The sequence below is a fragment of the Lynx rufus genome, unplaced genomic scaffold (genome assembly GCF_022079265.1).
Source record: "Lynx rufus isolate CCGP_SWC_20201006 ecotype Redwood Valley unplaced genomic scaffold, mLynRuf1.p SCAF_3, whole genome shotgun sequence".
Lineage (NCBI taxonomy): Eukaryota > Metazoa > Chordata > Mammalia > Carnivora > Felidae > Lynx > Lynx rufus.
In genome coordinates, this window is record NW_025814845.1 from 28,248,374 (window position 1) to 28,271,347 (window position 22,974).

Consider the following 22,974-nt stretch of genomic DNA (forward strand, 5'->3'; position numbering starts at 1 on the left):
GACTGAGCCACCCAGGCACGTCTGGAGTTTTTGATTATACATGAAAACAAGAATTCCCTGCCCTGCATAGCTATAGCCTAGCACGGCCAAACCATGGATCTGTACCGTAGCACTGAACAAAGGCAAGCGTGGGAATACTTGCATTTGAGAGTTGATGAATATGAAAGATGTTAGCAAGGGAAAAGGTAGAAAAGGCAAAGATAGAGAAATAGAAAAATGGTCCTAAAAGACAAAACAGTAAAAAGTAGGAGCGAAATTTCGAAACTAAACTACAAACTAGGCCATTGTCTACAATATAGGGAGTCAACTATTTTTATGTCTCCTCCTTTTATCTTCTGCTCCCTTAGACCTAAATTTTTTTGCATCAAGGGAAACAAGGAGGTCAAGGGCAAGGAATGCAAGGGCCTGGAATGCAACGTTTCATCACAGTAAGCGTTTTCGATCCAATACAGGAAAACTTCCAACTTAGAATTCTTTGTACGATGTCACCGACTGTGAACAAACAGTGGGCACGACTGAGGGCTGGGCTAAGGCAGGATCTGGAGCCGGAGGCCTGGATTTGAATCCAGACCCCTAGACTCTAATCCAGCCCCCTGTGACTACCTGGGGAACCTGGGCCGCTCTGGAGCATTTCCTCAAAGGGTTGTTGGTGGTTTTGCAAAAGCACACGATGCTTAACACAGGGCCAGCAGTCAGTACGCTCCCCAAGACTAGCTAGTATGATCGTTACCGTCATCCAACTACCCTAAACTATCATGCTGGCTTCAACGGCTGCATTTTGTGGCTGGTTAAAATTGTACCAGATGCAGTCTGAGAGAGGAAGCGAAAGATACAATTTGCTGCTTAACGTCCTCACTACTAGTAGCCGACACTAAACCGGAAAAGGAAAGTTAACCTTTCTAAAAACTCTATTAAAGCTACCCGGCACTGATACGTGCTTCTGGCCTCTCCCTCTTCAAAAACACGTGTTTATCAAAAGACGGCACTCCACCAGTACAGAGGCTCTCCATTTCCAGGTAAAGACCTTTTCTATCAGAATGACCATCTCGGGCAAAGAAGACGCCACCCCCTCTAGGGCTTGTACATTTCCAGCTGTGAACTCACGCGTGGGGCTGTGTCACAGGCGCATTTCCACATTGCTAAATTTCTTCTCACTGCATCCTCCAGTCGTGAATACATTCGTGTGGAGAAACAAACACATACTTTTAAATGCTATTTCTCCAACACAGCACATTAACATTAAAAGGTGCCTTCCTTGGGGCGCCTGGGTGGCGCAGTCGGTTAAGCGTCCGACTTCAGCCAGGTCACAATCTCGCGGTCCGTGAGTTCAAGCCCCGCGTCAGGCTCTGGGCGGATGGCTCGGAGCCTGGAGCCTGTTTCCGATTCTGTGTCTCCCTCTCTCTCTGCCCCTCCCCCGTTCATGCTCTGTCTCTCTCTGTCCCAAAATAAATAAAAACGTTGAAAAAAAAAATTAAAAAAAAAAAAAAAAGGTGCCTTCCTTGAGGTCTCACAGCGGTCAGACACCATGAGTGGGCCAGCAGCAGTCGGTGGACTGTGAGAAAACCCTCCGCCCACCCATTATTCTCCGTTCCCATCACCAGGGGACCCTACCACAGTAACAAGCCAGACTTTCCTCTCTCTGGGGATGATTTGGTGATTACTGTCTCACATACGAGTACTCAAGCTGAAAGAAGTTCAGCAAAACTTCCTTACAATGAAAAGACGATTGGGAAATCCCAAGCGTGACCATTTCCCCTCATAAAACAAGCCTGATGGAGAGAGATCAGAAAAGGTTTATCTGGAAAGAAGGAAGAGGTCATTCTAATTATAAAGATAAAGCCCTAATTCCATTATTATATTATGGTTCCACGGAAGCCACAATACAGCACATCTTCGATTAGGACGTACATGTACCTTGTTAAAAAAGGACTCTCCAGAAAAACAATAGCTGGTCCCTTTAAAAAATAGAAACATGTTTTAAAAAACATGGACACTGAACACTAAGACCTCCAAGGACAGGGAGTTAAGGAAGGAAAACACAATCTGATTAATAATAACAGTAGCTGACATTTACAGAGTGTTTTCCATGTGCCAGGCACTGCCACGCTTGGTATTCTAGAATCGTTAACTCAATCTTTCCAATGACTCCATGAGTCAAGGACGATCCCCATTTTCACAGGAAGAAACGGAGGCTTCCAAGTTCAATAACTTGCCCACAGCCACACAATTAAGAATGGTGAGGTAGCAGTTGTATGCCGTGCAGCCAGACCTGGAAGCCCACCCACTCACCCCCACGCTGCACTGGCACACCAGTCCCCACGGGAACAGCCACAGCGTCACTGAGATCTTCCGGTTCCTTCACTTCCTGTTCCCCACCTGTGTGGGGGGCAACAGACGGGAAACGCAGAAACTGGAAACCTGGCCCGGCCACTCTCTAGGGAGAGTGCGGCTCTTCTAGTTCATCGTAGCTACACAGGAACCCGCAGAGGCTCAGACCCTGAGAACATCAAAAGTGCACGTGGAACATGGCACGACATGAATAGATACAAGTCTCCGGCATCGCAGAGCTGGATTAAGACTTTCCTAGAACACATTTCAATGAAATGGAGAGGGCAAGTTGTTTATAGAAACAGAGCTAAGATTAGAACAGTAATATTCATACTCAAAGTCCTACAGCAACACATACGTGATCTTTCACCAGTAAATCTGTGACCCTTCGAGACTCTAACTTCCTAATTAAATTTTTTTTTTTTAACGTTTATTTATTTTTGAGACAGAGAGAGACAGAGCATGAACGGGGGAGGGGCAGAGAGAGAGGGAGACACAGAATTGGAAGCAGGCTCCAGGCTCTGAGCCATCAGCCCAGAGCCCGACGCGGGGCTCGAACTCAGGGACCACGAGATCATGACCTGAGCTGAAGTCGGATGCCTAACTGACTGAGCCACCCAGGCGCCTCTCTAACTTCGTAATTAAAGGATTACCTTCTACTAGGCTCTCCTGAACACTCTGTGGTTATATGCCCACAGGTCATTTTGCTGAAAATGTGAAGGCAGTACTGCCTGCATCAAGGGGCACCTTAGCCACTGCGGGTAAATGGGATGATACCAGAAGGTACTTGGTGTTTGCAGTCCTTTAAATCTTGCTCTGGTCTAAATTGTGTTACATTTTATAAATTAATATTAATGCCTTCCTATTTTTTAAACGTTCGTTTACTTTTGAGAGAGAGACAGAGAGAGAGAGCTAGTGCAAGCAGGGGGAGGGCAGAGAGACAAGGAGAGAGAGACAATCCCAAGCAGGCTCCACACTTTCAGTGCAGAGCCCAATGCGGGGCTCGAACTCATAGACCTTGAGATCATGACCTGAGCCGAAACCAAGGGTCGAACGCTTAACACACTGAGCCACCCAGGTGCCCCAGTGCCTTCCTATTTTAATAAAGTCTCCACATTTAATAAAAAGCTAATGCAGACTAATGGATAGATCCATGGTACACTAGCTAATCAGTGAAGTCTCTTTAAGTCAGCCGTTCCTCAGGATGATACGCAGCACCTTCTTTAGAAGCAACTCAAATGCTACTTAAAAAAACTGCCAGTTCTTTGGACTGCACCCATGACCTACGAAGTCAGGATTGAGGGGACTGGAGCCCAGGACTCCCCTTTCTTACCAGGTGCCTTAATGCACATAGAAAGGTTTAAGCCATGAGATAAAACCCAGTACTGTTTGTCAACTGATAAAAACCACAAGAATTAAGTTCACTTCCAAAGGGCAAAGCCTGCAAACACAACCCTACAAAGTCAGCTGAGGACAAAAACTGTATCAAAGAAATGGAGGAGGAAACAGATACGAAGCATTTCAAGACTCAACTATTAATAACAATCTCAGCAACTCAATCTGAATTACAACATTTTATAGCTCACAAATCTTACACTGAACTATTAACTAAAAAAATCTGACGCAGTCTCAACTACAAAATTGTGGGATTACAGAATCATTTTTTTAAAGTTTATTTATTTTGAGAGAGTGAGCAAGCAGGGGAGGAGCAGAGAGAGAGGGAGACAGAGAGAATCCCAAGCAGGCTCTGCGCTGTCAGCGTGGAACCTGACACAGGGCTCGAACCCACGGACAGTGAGATCGTGACCTGAGCCAAACCCAAGAGTCGGACACTTAACCAACTGAGCTACCCAGATGCCCCAGGATCATTTTTTAACTTCTTTCATAATAGTTTGGAACTAGAGTTCAGCTCATTTGCGGACGTCTATTTTAATGATCAGATGAGTGTGCTAGCATCACACCTGTTAAGAAACCACTGAGCGCCAGCTGTGTACATATGGCCACCTGCAGGCATGACAGAAGGTAATACACGGCCTAAAATCTCAAAGAGCTTGGTGCTTATACAGGGAAGTGTTAAGTGATCAGCTTCAACCCAAGACAAAACAAGAGACGTTGTGTATCATTTCTTAAACAAAACTGGGGTATTTTATAACTTGCTTTTTCAGCTAATGATAGAGAGTAAATGCTCTACTGTACCAAGGAAGCAGCTCCGCTCAGGGATGCGACAGTGCCCATCCCCCTCCACCCTCTTCAACATCAAGTGCTAACCAGGGAAACCACGTGAACCAGCTGGCCTGGAGGTCTCGGTTTACTTATGTTTATTCTTTGAATGCATGTGAGTAATTATTTACAGTGTCCCTTTCACTCTCGGAAGAGTTCCATTTTGAATATAAGTTATATCATCATTTCTAGTGTTAACATTCATCTTCGCCAACAGAAAAGCAAAAAGCAATCTCATTATTTTAGTTTGTATTTATTTGAGTATTAGGAAGTTTGGGCATTTCCCATTGACCATTGTGTCTTTCATGCATTGCAAGGGTTCTGCAACCAACTCCAGTGTGCGTGTGTGTGTGTGTGTGTGTGTGTGTGTGTGTGTGTGTGTAGGCAGGGTTTCTCCCACACCACAAAGTAATGTTCAAGACAACGGATGGGTGTCCTACAATTCAACTCAATCCTACCTCTACCTACCTGATGATAGCATCAGATCCCACAGGTTAAGGCTTCAATCCCACAAGCGGACTGCCCTCTGCTTCAGATACTAATTTCAAATCCAGATTGGTACCTGTACTTCTGACCAACTGGCTATAGTCAGAGATTCCCACAAACCCCTCCGTGGATTCAACTAATTTTCTAGATTGGCTCACAGGGCTTAGAAAGTGAGTTTATTCACTAGATTACCAGTTTATTACAAAGGATATTAAAGGACATAAATCAACAGCCAGATGAAGAGATACATAGGCCAAGGCCCCGAACAAAGGAGTTTCTGTAGAGTTAGGATCTTGGACACGCACGGGGCCCGGCACAATGGCATGTGGAAGTGTTCTGGTTCACAAACCTGGAAGCTCTCCGAACCCTCCCTTTTTGAGTTTTTAGGGAGGCTTCATTACAGAAGGATGGTGCATTAAATCACTAACCATTGGTTGCCCTCCAGCCCCTGTCCCTTCTCTGGAGGTGGGGGGTGCAGTGGGAGTACTAAGAGTTCCACCCCTCTAATCAGATAGTTGGCTCCCGAGCAAAGCCCTCCCCATCCTTTGGTTACCTGGGGGCTTTTCAAAGTCACTTCATTAACATAAAACAAAAGACATTTTATAGTTCTCATCCCGTAAGAAATTTCAAGAGTTTTATTAGCTCTGTACAAGAAATGAGGATCAACTATATATTTCTTATTATAAAATTTTTTTAATGTTTACTTATTTTTGAGAGAGAGAGAGACAGAACACGACCAGGGAAGGGGCAGAGAGAGAGGGATACGCAGAATCTGAAGCAGCTCCAGGCTCTGAGCTGTCAGCACAGAGACCAACGCAGGGTTCAAACTCAGGAACAGCGAGATCATGACCTGAGCTGAAGTGGGATGCTTAACGGACTGAGCCACCCAGGTGCTCCTAGCTTTTTGTTATCAACTGTGAGCAACTTTTTAATGTATGGGGGTCAATTCAGGAGAAATAAAAATGCTTATAGGTATTTTCCATTCAAAATTTAAATAGCTTTTTTAAGTAGCATAGAGAAGAAATACATATTCCTACAAATTATATTATCTTCTTTATTGAATGAATAGAACCAGTAACAAATTTTTCACTCCTTATAGCTTTGAAACTTCTGACATTAGATTTGGATCTTACTGAAAAGTCTGAAGGCTGCTCTTTACTAAGTTCTTATATTCGCAGCAATTTAAATGTGTTCATATATTTGGCAACAATGGGTTTCCCAAGTGACAATAACCGAACACTTGTGACTTACCAGCCCTTTGGGATGGTGAGATTCAGAGCACTTTATTCCAAATAAAATGTACCTGACATCAAAAGTTATTCTGCATCTAACGGGGGCATCTGAGTGGCTCAGTTGGTTAGGCATCCAACTCTTGATAAGTCAACTCAGGTCATGATCGCATGGTTCGTGCGATCGAGTCCCACATTGGGTTCGGTGCAGACAGTGTGGAGCCTGCTTGGGATTCTTTCTCTCCCTCTTTCTATGTTCCTCCCTCATTCGTATTCTTCTCTCTCTCTCTTTCTCTCTCTTTCAAGATAAAGAAATAAACTTAAAAAAAAAGTTATTCTGTATCTGGAAAAACAAGGGTTCACTAGGGAATTATTATTTAAATGCAATTCAGCAGTTCCCTCTTAGTCTCAATACATCTGTGATTCAACAGGTATACTGGCTACAGGTAGCTTTCTAAAAAGGAAAGCCAAACTAGTTAGACATTGCCTCTCCTGGCTTGTGAGCCAGAGGTTCAGCCCACTGGCTCTCGGTAAGCCGCTTCATGAGAATCAAGTGAAACACTACAACACCTATGTCTAACCTGGCCTCTCGGCACCTCAGGAAAAATTTTAAACCTCACAAACAGTAGTTTTTTACACGTCAGTTTGCTAAGTGTTTAAATAAGGCTTGCCTGATACAGTAATAATATCTAGCATTTGCCGGTTTAGCACTTACTAAGTGCGAGGGAATGACATCCCTATGAGGTAGGTGATATTATTACTATTATCCCCACTTTACAGGTGGAGAAGCTGAGGCATCAGAGGCGGAAGTTGTCCAGGGTTACACAGCTGACGAGTGACAGACCAGAACTTGAGCACGAGGAGCCTGATTCCAGAACCTACGCTGTGGGGTTCCTTCAGCATCCTATGTCCTGCTACCTCCAGCAAACAGGCACTATTACTTACTTGAGCTATTTAATGTTAGTAGATTCAAAGCCTCAAGTTACAAATTAAGAAAACTAAAACTCCCAGTTACAACCATTAATTCCCTTTTCTTTCTAGTTCTAGGCAAAAATGTCTCCAAAAGCCTTTCATTTTCTGCCTCTGTCAAGCCCCCACAGGTCTCCAGGAGCCGCCAAGGCTGAGTTTCTGTGTTGAAAAGGACAGGGGTCACAGCCCCCTCTTTCTTAAGTCCTGTCAAAGGACTGACAGGCTACCGAGGAAGAGGAGCTGAGTTCTCTCGAGGGGTCAGCGGGTCAACTTCCGGCCAAAAAATGGGAGGGGCCCTGGAACAGACACTGCGGAGGGAGAAGCACGCAGGGGACACACAGACAGACAGCTTGCTTCAGTGGCAACTGGAAGTCAGCCACCACGAAAAACCTCTGGGCCGCCACATTGTCTGAATCCTGAGAATACTCAAGAATACGCTTCAGTCTCTTCTGTCCACACAGCTGGGGAAGGAGAGCTCTGAAAGAACGTCATCGCTGACCAGCGAAGTATGCTCGCAGGTCCACCAAAACCCTCACATTGTCTCCATACGTGTCTTGGAGCAACTCCCAGGAACAAACAGGGCACATCACTTGTAAACAGTGTGCCCAGCACTTGCACTCGGCAGGGCTCAACCAATGGGGGAGAGTAAAAAGCCAACAGTCCTCGGGACCGATTAGCCATCAACCTCAACAGCAGGCAAGGTGCAGACAAATATCTACGTTCATCTTCCTCCTTGGAGGAAGGGGCAAAAGAGGGAGCTGTACACACGCGTGTGTTGCATACACACGTATACGCATAGAATACTCCTGAAAGGACAGAGGACACCAGTAATCATGGCTCCCTGCCGGGAAGACTTCACTGCAGTGAGGAGGAAGGGCTGCAAATTGGGTGAAGAATTCACGGTTTTCAAAGACTTATTTTTCACCCTGTAGCCTTTTATGCTGCTTGAATATTTTATTGTGTGCATGTCTTATTTCTCAATTCTTAAAAAATAATTCAAGTTCGGGGCTACTGGGTGGCTCAGTAGGTTAAGCATCCAACTTAGGCTCAGGTCATGATCTCGCGGTTCGGGAGTTCAAGCCCCGTGTCGGGCTCCGTGCTGACAGCTCAGAGCCTGGAGCCTGCTTCATATTCTGTGTGTGTGTGTGTGTCTCCTCTGCCCCTCCCCTGCTCATGCTCGGTCTCTCTCTCTCTCTCTCTCTCTTAAAAATAAATAAAACATTAATAAACAAAATCTCTAAAAATAATAATAATAATTCAAGTTCAAACTCTTGTAAAAACCAATTCACCAGAGACAATGAGGGAAATGAATTGCCAGGAAGTCCAGGCTCTGGAATCCATCACTGGCATGACCTTGAACAATATACATAACCTCTTAGGAGCTCCCTCCTGACAGGAGGGGACGAGGAGGCATGGGGAGAAAAGTCCTACATAAAAACTAGAACCGAAGCTCCGAGAAAACATGGCCTTTGTCTGTCCATCTTCCACATTTCTATGTCCCTAAGGCCTGGCACAGAGCCTCACACATAGTAGGGGCTCAATAAATACTGTTAAAAAATCTAACTGTACCTGAATTGACCTGAATTGGCAATCACAGCTCCTCTGAGAACTCAAAGTCTATGATCTTAGCGTACCTGTAAGAAAACAGAATTGCTCACGGACCTGAACCTGATGCAGGCACAGCTCTAACAGCCAAATGCCATCAGAGGGTCCCCATAGGAGACAAAAGGAGGCCATGCCTGGTGAAGGCAGATAATGTGACATGATCGCTACTTTGATGCACAGCACTGAGAGACTGAAGGAGGACTTTTTTTTTTTCCTCAGAGAAAGCAAAGCTCCTTCAAACTCCAAAGCCACTGAACATGTTAGCATCAAATGTGGATTTCTACCCCTCCAAGCCCTGTCACTGCCTGAACCTGGGAGCTGGGCAAAAGTAATCGCTCTGAGCCTGGTTCTTCATCTGTAGTGTGGAGAGATTATCACCCATAAGGTTGCATCTAAATCTCTGTCCCTCACTCAGCTTTTCTCCTCATCTGGCCAGTTCCACCTGCCTGTTCTTCCCACTGAAAGGTCCCGGGCAGGTGTTAGCTTCCCTCCACTTCCACGTTTCAGGTGGGCTCAGCAGGGACTTTCAGGCTCTTCTGCACAGGGACACAGGCACCCACCCAAGTACTGCTTTTGCCCTTTAGAAACGTGCTCAGCAGCTAACAATCGAGGCAGGTGTTCCTATCTATGCCTACTTAAGTACAGTTTCTTCTCATATATTTTTAGGCATGGCCTCTTTAAGGCCAGCGAGTCAAATGAAGGACTTTCATCAAACCTAAGATACCTCTGGGACACCTCGGTGGCTCAGTCAGTTAAGCATCCGACTTCGGCTCAGGTCATGATCTCACGGGTTGTGGGTTCAAGCCCCGTGTCTGGTCCTGGCTGACAGCTCAGAGCCTGGAGCCTGCTTTAGATTCTGTGTCTCCCTCTCTCTCTGCTCCTCCCCTGCTCAATCTCTCTCTCTCTCTCTCTCTCTCTCTCAAGAATAAACATAAAAAAACCTGAGATAACTTTTTCTGCTTTCTAAAAAAATGTATATTTTGCCCTGAAAAAATTACAAGCTCTGGAGAAAAATATTAGCTAACAGCCAGTGCCTTAAGTCTCTCATCATCCTCTCCTTGCCTGGAGAGTTAACAAAAGAACAGCAATGCAAAGGACTACAAATAATGCAGCCTGACCTCATCAGGGAGGCCCCCGGGGGACCCTTCACTACACCCCAGTCATAGAGTTCAAAAGGAAGGAGGAAAGGAAGGCACCAAAGGTCAGGCAAGCTGACCTTGTGATTGGCCCTGATGCTCAGGAGGCAAGGAGCACGGTCCATGAAAGAGCCTTGTCAGAAAGAAGACTTTTATCCCAGAACAGAGCCCCAGCACAGCAGTTTTGCACAGAAAACTCGGTCCACACTACCTCTTAATTTAACCCGCCCTCTGATCTGTAGGATACGAAGAACTAAAGCCGGGAAAACCTTCCAACTGCCTTGTTCCTAATTCTGATTCCACCTCCAATAGGAGGGGACAGTTATTTCTAAATCCTCTTAACACAGACAAGAAAATGGCCCAAATTCCGGAGAGACTTGCCAAACATTAACTGTTAAAATGTCGTGAGAGTCCAATGCTCTAATATTCTTTAGATTAAAATGTCATGAAAGTCCAACGCTCTAATATTCTTTAGAGGTAAAAGGATTCACAGAGCCTCAAGTTGATGCTTGAGAAATGGGCCAATAAATAAGACCAACCGAGAATGGGATGAAAATTATTGGTGACAGTGAATATTTAGTAAATACTAACTCTGTGCCAAGGACAGACTGAGGAACAATATGTTACCTCACTGAAGTCCAACAACAACCCCGTTATAAAGATGAGGAACCTGAAGCTCGTAGGGGTTAAGCAGTCAGAAGCAGCACCGTTCAAATTAAGTCTAAAAACAGTTTAAAACTCAGCTTTTGGGGCGCCTGGGTGGTTCAGTCGGTTGAGCATCCAACTTTGGCTCAGGTCATGATCTCGCAGTCTGTGAGTTTGAGCCCCGTGTCGAGCTCTGTGCTGACAGGTGGGAGCCCGGAGCCTGCTTCTGATTCTGTGTCCCCTCTCTCTCTGTCCCTCCCCTGCTAATGCTGGGACTCTCTCTCTCAAAAATAAGTAATAATAAAACATTTTTTTAAATAATAAAATAAAACTCAGCATTTAATCACTAAAATAAATTCCTGAAATAATCAACAGAACCACTCCAATAATAAAATAGCTTAACAAATAAAAAGCCATGTGTAATATTATGAATTTTTGTTTTGATAAAAAAGTGTTACGTACACTTTCCAAATCAATGTTTCAATAAGATCCTACCGTAAGATGCAAAAACGAACACAAACGTCAGAAATGTGTGATATCAAATGCTTACGACAGCTTCATTTTTAAAAAGCAAAAGAACAGTGATAATGAAGACAAGGCGGTGGCATTTGGAGGCTGAAAGCAATTTGATTTATTTAACTTCAAAGAACAAAAGCTTATTCTTCTAAGAAATCAAAACACATTTTCTGTGGAAAAAAAAGAGACCATTTTAACCGCATTGCCAAAATAAATCAGGCAGAGAGCAAGTTAGATCTCACTACAAAAAAGACCTCAGGCCAGTGAAACGGGGAAAAAAATAAGGGGAAGAAGAAATGCCAACAACAGATTTTGTTTTTTAAAAAGAGAAGGAGAGAGAGAGAGAGAGAAATATAAGTCTAGTTTCTAGTATCAATCCCTAATTTTAAAAAAAGGAACCAAGCCAAGGAGTAGATATGATTTCACATGTGAATATTTAAATCAATTTCTTCACTAAAAATCCAAATTTAAACAAAAGCATTTTTCAGGAAAAAACAAAACATTCAAAACTGTATACTAGGCTGTATGAAAGGTGCATAACACTCCTGTCTTACTTTATTAGCTATATTCTCGCAAACCTTCCGATTCAGTCCTGAACCAGAGATTTGGGGCCCAAATGGAAAAATGTCAGGATTTCTCTAGCTGGAAAATCAAGTGATGTTAAATACCCAAAACATACCCTTTGGGGGTGGGGGGTGGAGCAGGGGGCGTGAGAAATATTAAAATACCTAGCAAGAAAAATTTTAATGAATAGATTTTTTACATGTCAATGACTATTCCTTTCCCTTCTTTTTCAGAATCCATTCTCATCAGACTTGGCCACTCAGCAGGCCCCAACTCCAGGAGGCTCTGACCACAGTGTCCACTTTCCCCAGACCCAGATGGGAGGTCAGGCCTGTGACTCCAGAACCTTGGCAGGGGGCGGGGCTCTAAACTCCACCTTCTTGCTGGTGACTCGGAACACTTCACTTAAACTCTGTGCTTTCATTTGCAGAATCGGGCACTAACTAGCACCTACCTATTGCTGTTGTGAGGATTAAATCAGTGCATATGTGCGATGTGCCTTTCAAAGCATGTCAGGTACATAGTAAATACTGGATATACAACAGGTATTCAAATTACTCAATGGCTCATGAGCATTCATGATATAATTCTCTCCACTTCTGCATTTGTTTGAAAATTTCCATAATAAAACTTTTTATTTTTAATTTCAAAACTAATTACAATAGAAGGCTTGGAAAACACATCCCCTTTCTAAGGTCATTCATGAGCTCGTTGTTGACTTTGGATGGCTTAGTCCAATATGATTACCCTCTAGGAAGAAGAGCCAACTACATGCCAGACTCTGTTGCACTTGCCTTAAATCAATGAATTTAATGTCCTTATGTCATATTCAAGGAAAGTGCGTTTACGTGGGAGTTAATTTCCACGAGGTGAATTTCCACGAGGTGAAGCTAGGGTGTGAGACCACGTCTGCTGGTCAAATCCAATGTTCTCTTACGAAATCCTGGTGGATGACTGTGCACTTTGAAGAGAATATCGAACTGTAAATCAGATGTGGTCAGGACTTCAGATGACTGGATCAAATTCTTATGGTCAGATACAGGCAGAATTTGGGCCAAGAAAACCATCTGAGCAATCCTAATTCTTGTAACCTTCTCAAATCTCAAGTGCCCCTCTCTCCAGGAAGTCGGGCCAAGACTGAGCCTGACATGGGATCACGCTGCACTTCCTGCCTCAGGGAGACCAATGTCTTCTTTCACGGGGTCTGCTCCAAGTGTCGACACATGGCCAGGCTGAGGACTCAAGGGCAAACTGTCATCACAACCCATAGCTTTCTCTGCTGCTGAGAGGGCTGGGCCTTCCTCACCTTACACGTGGACAGCCAGATGCTTCTCTTCTCAGGATTAAAGTCCTCACGACTTTAATCAGATTTACCTCTTATTTACCAAAGTCACTCACATTCCAACTCGAATACCGAGAATACCATCCACTCTGTTCAATAAAACTTTCCGTGACGACAGAAGTGTTCTGGATCTGCACTGTCCGGTATGGCAGCCCTAGCTGGCCAACTGTGGCTACTGAACATGAGACGTGGACGAGTGCAACCGCAAAACTACATTTTTCATTTTGATTAGTTTAGATTTAAGTAGCCACAGGTGATTAGTGGCTACCATATTAGGACACAAGCTTCTGAATCACTGTGGAAATGCCCTCCATTCATGGGTCTAGGGGTGCCTCTTAGGAAAAGCATCTTAGGACAGTAGAAGAATATAGTTGGTCTTCTAGTCAGAGCCTAGGTTCAAATCAGCTCCTCCTTCCAGTTAAGTGACCCTTAACATGTAACTTACCCTTTCCATTCACTGGCTCTCTCGTCTATAAAACTGGGAAAATGATGTCCATCCCATTAGAGATGTTTATAATGGTGACATGTGAGATCTGTATCAATCAATACAACGTCCAGACAACTAGAATACTGAATCGACATCAGCTGCTTTTACTGTTTTCATCATTCTCTTCCTTTTCTTAAATCCCTCTTGGTTCCCTCCCCAAGGCACCAGTAACTGGCTGAGAAGTCAGAGATAGACTTTTCTGCTCTTCTTTCTTTATTTTTAAAGTTTGTTTGTTTGTTTGTTTATTGAGAGAGAGAGAGAGAGAGCGCGCGCACGCATGCACACATGCACCCACCAGCAGGGGAGGGGCAGAGAGAGAGGCAGAAAGGGAATCCCAAACAGGCTCTGCCCTGTTAGTGCAGAGGCCAACTCGGGGCTCAAATCCACGAACTGTGAGATCATGACCTGAGCCAAAATCAAGAGTCAGATGTAACATACTGAGCACCCCCGTCACCCTTGTTCCTCTTCTTTAAAGAAAGCCCTATTGGCTTCTAAACTCAGGGAAATGGGCCAGATCGTTCCCAAATGCAAGACTGTGAGAACTAACGTTGGCAGCTTCAGAGCCCCTGTGTCTTAGAGATTTCAAGAGCACTACTCCTCCAGATCATCCTCAACCCCTCCGAGCCTGGGCAGATTAGCAGAGAAACTTCACTTGCAAGGCACTTCTCTCCCCAACTCGGCCGCGCCAGCCACATCCCCGCTTGACTCCTGGGCTCAGGTTCAACCTTGCCTCTCTCCTGCACCTTCAAGACCCCAGCCAGCCTACCTCCCCACGCCCCACCCTCCCTTCCCTTTGCCAGTGTGACCTCTTCTGCCTTCACATCCAGGCTCTGGAAGTTTGACTGGAGTTTCCAGAGCATAATCACTCCAGAGTCTGTGCACTCGCCTTCTTACACATAATGAGAAACGTGAAAGGGGTGAATGCTACCCAAGCCAGAACAGAAAGAAAAGAGTCAGATGAAAGCTAAGCCAATAGCAAATTATCACAAGCCTTTTTTCTTTTCCGAGCACAATCATTCAAAATGAAGACTGCCCAGCCAAGAAGCATCCACTTTTGCTTTTTAAATCACTTCAAAATATTTACTTGGAAGAGTAATACTCCTACTGGGGCACATCAAAGAAAACTGATTTCCAACTCAATTGAAGGAAAAAACATAGGTTTGTTTGCTCCAGGCTTTTTCAAATCAGTTTACCTAGAAATGACGACAAGATTATATTTCATTTCGCCTGCATGGGTTGTTAAAGGATATTTAATAAGCTGCCAACATTAAAAACCTGTGGTGATTTCACATTTTAAAAGTCTAGATTTCTGCCTTTTTTTTTTTTTTTTTTTTTTTTGCAGAAGAACTAGCAACACTTAAGTGCCTTCTGCCTTGTGGTGATAGAAGCCCTGTGGCTGGGTTTGCCGCAATCCCGGCCATTCCACATTGCTTCTGGAGGAACCCTCTCTCCCCATTACCATGCAGGCCAGGCCCCTGGAGGCAGCCAAGCTCGTGATCTCTTTACCAGAAGCTCTGAAAAGGCAAATAATCCCATTCCATCCCCGACAGTCCTACAGGTTGTCACTTCTCTGCCAAGTCATTCCCACACTCCCACACACCCCAGGAGGCTCCAGCACCTTCTCCCCACCGTGCCCCGCCCCCCATGTCACCCCAGCTGCAACTCACCTGCTACTCTGTGTCACTCCGTTCTCCCCTCACAGGGGTCACAGGCACCTCACCATTGACGCCGTCAGTCCCACTAACTGACATCAAACTTCTCCGCTCCTTCTGGTTTGACTTGTGTTCCACTTTTGTCACTCTAAACCTGAGGAGGCAAAGAGCAGATGTGATGGGTGTTGCTTTTTTAGTAAAAAAGAATCAAGAGTGAATCAAAAATCTAGAGGATCCTGGGGCACCTGGGGGGCTCAGTTTGCTAAGCATCCAACTCTTGATACGGGCTCAGGTCATGATCTCCCGGTCAGTGGGTTTGAGTCCCACGTGGAACTCTGTGCTGACAGGGCAGAACCTGCTTGGGATTGTCTCTGCCCCTCCCCGGCTCATGCACACCCTGTCTCTCAAAATAAATAAATAAACTTTTACTTTTTTTTTTTTTTTTTTTTTTAAATCTAGAGGATCCCAAAGGATCTCAGTCAAAAGTTGGGACATCAAGGAAAAAAGCCCTAGTCAATAGGAGGGGCGTTCCCACCCAGCAAATGCCCCTGTCCCCTGCCAAAGTTTCCAGCTGATTTTCACTCAACACATCACACACAATGCTGGATACTTTACAGAGCATGAAAAATGCATTAAAAAGTTTGGGTACCCAAATTTTAAACAGCCTCAGGGTTGTGGTTTCTAACAAGGACACGAGATTACCATCAGTTGTTTTAACCACAGAAGGCTAGAGAAAAGCACAACTAGTTTTCAGTTAGACTGATGTAACCAAAATGTTCACTTGAGAACCGCCTCAGAGTGCACCCCTCAGAGAGACTTATCTCCGCACACACTTGGCCAGAGGAGCCCCAACCATGAATTTTATCAGGATCAGTTGGTGGTAGTTTCTGTGTGTGTTCCGTTTTTGACAGGTTTTTTTTTTTTTTAAGGCAAATTTAGCTTTTCATTAAGGGTTAAGGAAAAAGTGAAGGGAATAAGGAGGAGATTTTCACTGAGAATTAGAGTCTGCTCGGCTTCCCCTCTCCTCTGAAGAGAACAGTCACCAGGCTCACGGCAGGGATTTTGTGCTCTGTAGTTCAGAGGCCCCCGCACAGCCTCCAAGTTTGGCCTTCACCTGCAGATCATGAAAAACACGGTGGCGATCCACAGCACCCTCATGAACTACATATTGTTGCCAGGAAAACAAGTACAAGAATATGTCCATATGGGAAAAAGATAGAATAAAGATGCTCAGATTAGAAAACACACGTACTCCTGCACTTCACAAGAGTATCCCTCCAGCGAATGCAAAACTGAAAGTGGTTAAACACTTGATAAGAATCAATCCCCTGAAGCTGCCACAAGGACTTCCGGCAGAGGAGGACCCATCTGGCACGCGGCTCGGCTCGAGAGTGCTGGGGAGTCAGTAGCGTGGTGGCATCTCAATCCCGTACATCAGGAAGCACATACGTCCTGATGCCAGAACAGATTCGTGTTAAAAAATGAACATCAGGGGCGCCTGGGTGGCTCAGTCATGACCTCACCGTCCGTGGGTTCAAGCCCCGCGTCGGGCTCTGTGCTGACAGCTCAGAGCCTGGAGCCTGCTTCGGATTCTGTGTCTCCCTCTCTCTCTGCCCTTCCCCTGCTTGTACTCTGTCTCTCTCTCTCTTTCTCTCAAAAATAAATAAACATTAAAAAAAACTTTTTAATTAAATCATTTTTGTTTAAAGATAATGAGAAAATGTTTTCATTAAAATACATCTTAGGGGTGCCTGGATGGCTCAGTCAGTTAAGCGTCAGACTCTTGATTTCTGCTCAGGTTATGACCTCACAGTTCATGAGACCGAGCCCTGTATTGGGCTCTGCACTGACATGGAGCCTGCTTGGGATTCTCTCTCTTTCCTCTCTCTGCCTTTCTCTACTTGTGCTCTTTCTCTCTTTCTCTCTCTCTCGTTCTCAAAAATGAACATGAAAAAAAAATTTTAATTAAAAAATAAAATATAGGGGCGCCTGGGTGGCGCAGTCGGCTAAGCGTCCGACTTCAGCCAGGTCACGATCTCGCGGTCCGCGAGTTCGAGCCCCGCGTCGGGCTCTGGGCAGATGGCTCAGAGCCTGGAGCCTGTTTCCGATTCTGTGTCTCCCTCTCTCTCTGCCCCTCCCCCGTTCATGCTCTGTCTCTCTCTGTCCCAAAAATAAATAAACGTTGAAAAAAAAAAAAAATTTAAAAAAATAAATAAATAAATAAATAAAATAAAAAATAAAATATATTTTATTTTTTTTAAAATTTTTTTTTTCTTCAACGTTTTTTATTTATTTTTGGGACAGAGAGAGACAGAGCATGAACGGGGGAGGGGCAGAGAGAGAGGGAGACACAGAATCGGAAACAGGCTCCAGGCTCTGAGCCATCAGCCCAGAGCCCGACGCGGGGCTCGAACTCACGGACCGCGAGATCGTGACCTGGCTGAAGTCGGACGCTTAACCGACTGCGCCACCCAGGCGCCCCGAAATAAAATATATTTTAAATGTTTATTTTTGAGAGAGGGAGAGAGAGAGAGACAGAGCATGAGTGGGGGAGGGGCAGAGCGAGAGGGAGACACAGACTCAGAAGCAGGTTCCAGGCTCTGAGCTGTCAGCACAGAGCCCAACATGGGGTTTGAACCCACAAACTTCGAGATCACAACCTGGGCCAAAGTGAGGTGCTTAACCAACTGAGCCACCCAGGTGCCCCAAAATATGAAATATTTTTAAAAAAAAAATTTTTTTAACATTTATTCATTTTTGAGAGACAGAGTGTGAGTGGGGGAGGGGCAGAGCGAGAGGGAGACACAGAATCCAAAGCAGGCTCCAGACTCTGAGCTGTCAGTCCAGAGCCCAATGTGGAGCTCAAACTCATGGAGCTCAAACTCATGGGCTCAAGATCGTGACCTGAGCCGAAGTCAGACACTTAACCGACTGAGCCACCCAGGTGCCCCCCTAAAATACATTTTAAATAATAGTCATTTCCACTGGCAAAAAAAAAAAAAAAAAAAAAAAGAATTAAAAGAGAAGTTAAGGAAATTTACTCAGTCTGACTGTTTTTCTAGTTCATCGTGTATCAAAATCCCAAAGTTTTTCATAAAAGTTTCTCTCTAGTTCTGGTTTTAAATTTCCTTAAAACCACCTAAAACAAAATACATCCTCCTCCTTTGTCCAAATGAGATTACCAGCCACAGGGAGGAGGGAGACGCTGAGGAAGTAAAAGAAGAATCAGAGAAAAGTTGTAACTACAGATCTGCTCGGTGGAAATGTAAGAGCCCCTCTGAGCAACACGAGGCCAGTAATGATTAAACGCTCCCGGCATTCTACATCCAAGAAAGAGAGCTGCATTTGGGGCATTTATAAGAGCCATGCTGAATCTCAGTTGAAAATTTCAGCAGATTCTTTTTTTTTTTTTAAAGCAAACAAAATACGCTTTGTCTAAACAAGCCACAGGTTCTCATGACATTCCACATTCACAGACTCCCATGACTCTGCTTCTTAATAAAACAGTGTGGTCATGAGTTGTACTCTTTTGCTGTAAGCGGGCAAACAGCCCTGCAGTTTTCTCGTTTCTTGCGCATAATAAAAACCAAACCGAATCGGGGCGCCTGGGTGGCGCAGTCGGTTGAGCGTCCGACTTCAGCCAGGTCACGATCTCGCGGTCCGTGAGTTCGAGCCCCGCGTCAGGCTCGGGACTGATGGCTCGGAGCCTGGAGCCTGTTTCCGATTCTGTGTCTCCCTCTCTCTCTGCACCTCCCCCGTTCATGCTTTGTCTCTCTCTGTCCCAAAAATAAATAAAAAAAACATTGAAAAAAAAAAATTAAAAAAAAAAAAAAAACCAAACCGAATCAAAATAATAGTAAGAGCCAACATCCGAATGAGTAAAAAGTGCGAAAACCGGTCGAAGTTAACATAAGTCATCGTATTTAATCATCACAGAACCCAGTGAGCTGAGCACCACTGCTGTCCTCGTTTTATAGAGGGGGAAACTGAGGCACAGAGAAAAGTGAGTTTGTAAGCAGTCGTGCCTGCACTCCAACCAAGTAGAGGCAACGAGTTCAGGCTACTCTGTCCGGGGTTTGTTCGCAGAGAAACAAGGAGCGTGGGCTCAGTACTGTCAGCTCTGGCTTCCCCGGTCTGCCTCCAGCACACATACTTTTTATTTTATTTTATTTTTATAGGTTTTTTTCTTAAGTATATTTATTCATTTTGAGGTGGGGGAGGGGAAGAGAGAGAGGGAGACAGAGACTCCCAAGCAGGCTCTGTGCTGTCAGCGCAGAGCCCGCGACTCAGGGCTCAAATTCACGAAACGTGAGATGGTGACCTGAGCCGAAATCAAGAGTCAGATGTCTAACCGACTGAGCCACCAGGGCGCTCCCAACCGGCGCACATAACAACCATTACTTTCTACTGCCTTTCCACGTGCAACCTTGACAAGGCGGTTCCCGCGTGAGACTCAACATGGAAACAGCAGACGCCGCAAAAGCATCCTCCGTGCCGTCAGACCGATTCCCCGCTGAGCTGCAAGAGCTCCCCATCACATGCGGGTCGCAAGGAAATGGTACCGGAGGACTGGAAAGGCCAGGACACAAGGAAAGTGGCCTCAAAGAAGGCAGCCCTGGAATCCACACGGAACTTACATGGCAGACACTGCAGAGCAGGGGACCAGCCCCACCCCTTCTCTCCTCCCCGCGAGCTGGCACGGAGGGATGGCTGAGGGTCGGGGTCTGGACAGCAGCACGTGAGCGAAAATGAAACGTGTGGCTTCCGGGCCTGGCTCAGCAAACCTACGAACAATCTTCCTCATACGTTTGCCTTCTACTTGCAAAGCTGGCAGGGCCGCAGGGTGGAAAGCACCTGGCAGGCTGATCCTGCACTCTGTACCAGTGAAATAGAAACTTCTGTTCTGTGTTGAGTTGAAATTTGGGCTTTATCTATTAGAGCAAGGCTGCTAGTGAATTTTGTGTGTTAGCCTGACTCGACTCACAGATCCCAAAGGGCTGGTATGATGTTATTTCTGGTGGTGCCTATGAGGGTGTTTCCAGAAGAGATTAATTAGCACTCAAATCCATAGATCGAGTAAAGAAGAGTAAAGCTCTCTCACCGATGAGGGTGTGCATCATCAAACCCCGTAAGAGACTAAATAGAACAAAAAGGCTCAGGCAGGAAGAATTTGTTTTTTTTTTCTCTTCCTGCCCCGGAACATCAGCCTTGTGGTTCTCAGGCCTTTGGAATGGGGCTGAATTACACCATCAGCTTTCCTGGGTCTCCAACTTGCAGAGGGCAGACTGTGGGACCTCTCGGCCTCCATAATCATGCAAGCCAATTCCTATATTAAATTTCCTCCTATATATATATCCTATGAGCTCTGTTTGTCCAGAGAACCCTAATACAGCAAGGAATTAATTTTTTTTACCTTAATTAATACACCTGACCTCTAACCTAGCAATAGCCACCTCTTAGGATTCCTCTGCTGCTGGAAAAATGTAGGACTCACAGCAGAAAACATTTAAAAGTCCAGAGATATGACCCGAGCCAGGCTTAGGAGGTCATTCTCTATATTTAACAGGTACGCACCAATCCACACACCACAGAAAGCATGTCACACAAACCCAAAGCATCCACAGGGATCTTACCTGCCAACAGAGAGGACGGTGACCTCTCCCTGACGCCTCGCGTGGCCCTGTTTGGATTTGTTGGTAGGTCTTATGAAGTGCCACCGTTTGTGCCTACACCGATGACACACATCCCTCTCGACAGCACCACCCACTGTGTGCAGATGGTGGCCACAGATGTGCTTCCCGGGGGTGCCTCCTGGCGACAAGGGCCCGGGACTCACAGGTGGGCTCCCAGGAGTGCTGGGCGTCACAGGGCTAAGGGGGGGAAGAGGACACAGTAGAACCGGTTACTTACAAAAAGTACTAGCTAAGGCGATCTCTCCCTTGCAATTCAAATAGCAGGTTTAAATCACAGCCAAGTGTCTGCCTAGATCTCTCAACAAAGAGATCCCCCGGACACATGTGCGCTGAAGGAGAGACACACGTGAATTCCCAACAAATTATCAAATGACTTAAAATAGAATGTTTGATCCAGACTGACTACTGCATCAAAGGAAGAAAGCTTTTAGGTCAAGATATCAAAAGTAATGCTCCAGCGATGTTGATGGTGTTGACAGCAGTAACAAAAAGAGCTAACAGTATTCTAAGCATTTGATATGTGTTAATTCAGTTAATCTTTACAAAACCTTCCAAGGTTGGTATTATGAACTTCCTCATTTTAAACATGAGAAGTTAAGGAACTTGCCAAGGACACACAGCTAATAAATGATGGATCTGAGATCCAGATCTGGAAAGTCTAATTCTAGAAACCATGCACTTAAGCACCATGCTACAGTGCTTCAAAAAAACAAGGGAGCCCACATTCTTTGATAGCCCGGGGAAAAAAGTCCAGGCAAAACATAAAAAGGAGAAGTATATAGGTCAGATGTTGGCAACTTTCAAAAGACACGTCAAGACTCTGGTCCACTAGAAAAGGAGGACTTAAAACAGGACAGGGCCAGCCCGACCAGGCATCAGCCCTGCGTCATGGTAGAGGCAGGCAAGGTGGGGTGGCATGTCACCGCACAGGCTGACACCTGAGCCCGTCCTAGAGCCCCAGAGGCACGTGGATGTCTTATGACAGCATGAACCAGCCTTTCTGCTGCTGAGAACCATCCCACTTGCACTTTTAAAAAGAAGTGTGCATGGTTGAGGAGAGTCTCAAACACCACGGACAGCCAAAAGCTTTCTGGTGTTCGTTAGGGATGCTCTTTAGGTTGTTAAAATAAAAACACGCAGCAGCAGCTTTCTGAGATAAAACAATGCCAAATTAACACCACATAGTGCAAGGTAGAATTCAAAATTTTTGTTTAACGACATCCGTTCGACAAACATTCATCGAGTACCCGCGGTGCATAAAAGCCAATGGCAGGCACTATACCACGCCCAAAAATAACCGAGGCAAACACGCCGTGAGCCAACATGGTCCAAACACCATGGTCAGGGCTGGAACGTGGGAGAAATCCCAGCTCATATGTCTCTATGTAGCTCTATGAACTACACCACCAGGACTTCCTAAACAGAGCTTCCTGCATGAGCTTCCTGGTGATAATGCAAGCCTAACACACCAGTCTGACAAACACAAGATATCCAAGATATGCCAGATGCACCGCCCCACAGAGTAAGCAGGAAAAAGGTGCCAAACTCCTTGCCCTGTCCCTCGGTCCCAACTTGCCCTCCTGGCCCTTCTTCCTACTGTCCACGGTGCGTTCTCTGGCCTCCCTGGACTGAACCTTTGGGGCTTTCTCCACCTACAAGCAAGCAGCCCCTGCCTCTTGTCTCTGCCTGTCGAACCTGGGTCAGATGGCATTTCCATGGACCTTCTATGAACCTTCCGTCACCTCCCACTGGCCCCATGGAGTTTGCAGAGCATCCAGTCTTTGCTTCTCCCATGGCACAGTCATGCGCATCCCCATCGTAAGGCCTCACACCCACACCTCCATTCCCCACTAGACCGAGTCTCCGTGCCAACAATCTGTGAATGCCCAGCTCCAGCACTGTGCCCAGCACTGAGCAGGCATTCAATAAATGCTCCTAGCTGACGAAATAAAAAATTATATAGAAATATAGTTATCTGTAATTCATTAGGAAGGACTATAATGCCCCATAACCAAACCAGCCTAATTTTTGCTGAATCGTCGTTACTCCTGGAGGTCTCTCAATGCCCCAGGCCACTTGTCTTCCTTATAATAACCCAAGAA

The 22,974-nt window shown here is 45.4% G+C and overlaps 1 protein-coding gene across 2 annotated transcripts in view; it reads right to left on the reverse strand.

Annotated features, from left to right (window-relative positions):
* The window catches only part of RELL1 (RELT like 1), a 69,655-nt gene that overhangs the window by 3,709 nt on the left and 42,972 nt on the right, over positions 1-22,974 (reverse strand). For both annotated transcript variants that reach the window (XM_047092424.1, XM_047092425.1), the window contains exons 5-6: positions 20,813-21,049; positions 15,195-15,333 (exon numbers count right to left, since the gene is read on the reverse strand). In XM_047092424.1, coding sequence (XP_046948380.1) covers positions 15,198-15,333; positions 20,813-21,049 — 373 coding nt within the window. In that variant the 3' untranslated portion in view covers positions 15,195-15,197. The remainder of the gene's footprint in view (positions 1-15,194; positions 15,334-20,812; positions 21,050-22,974) is intronic.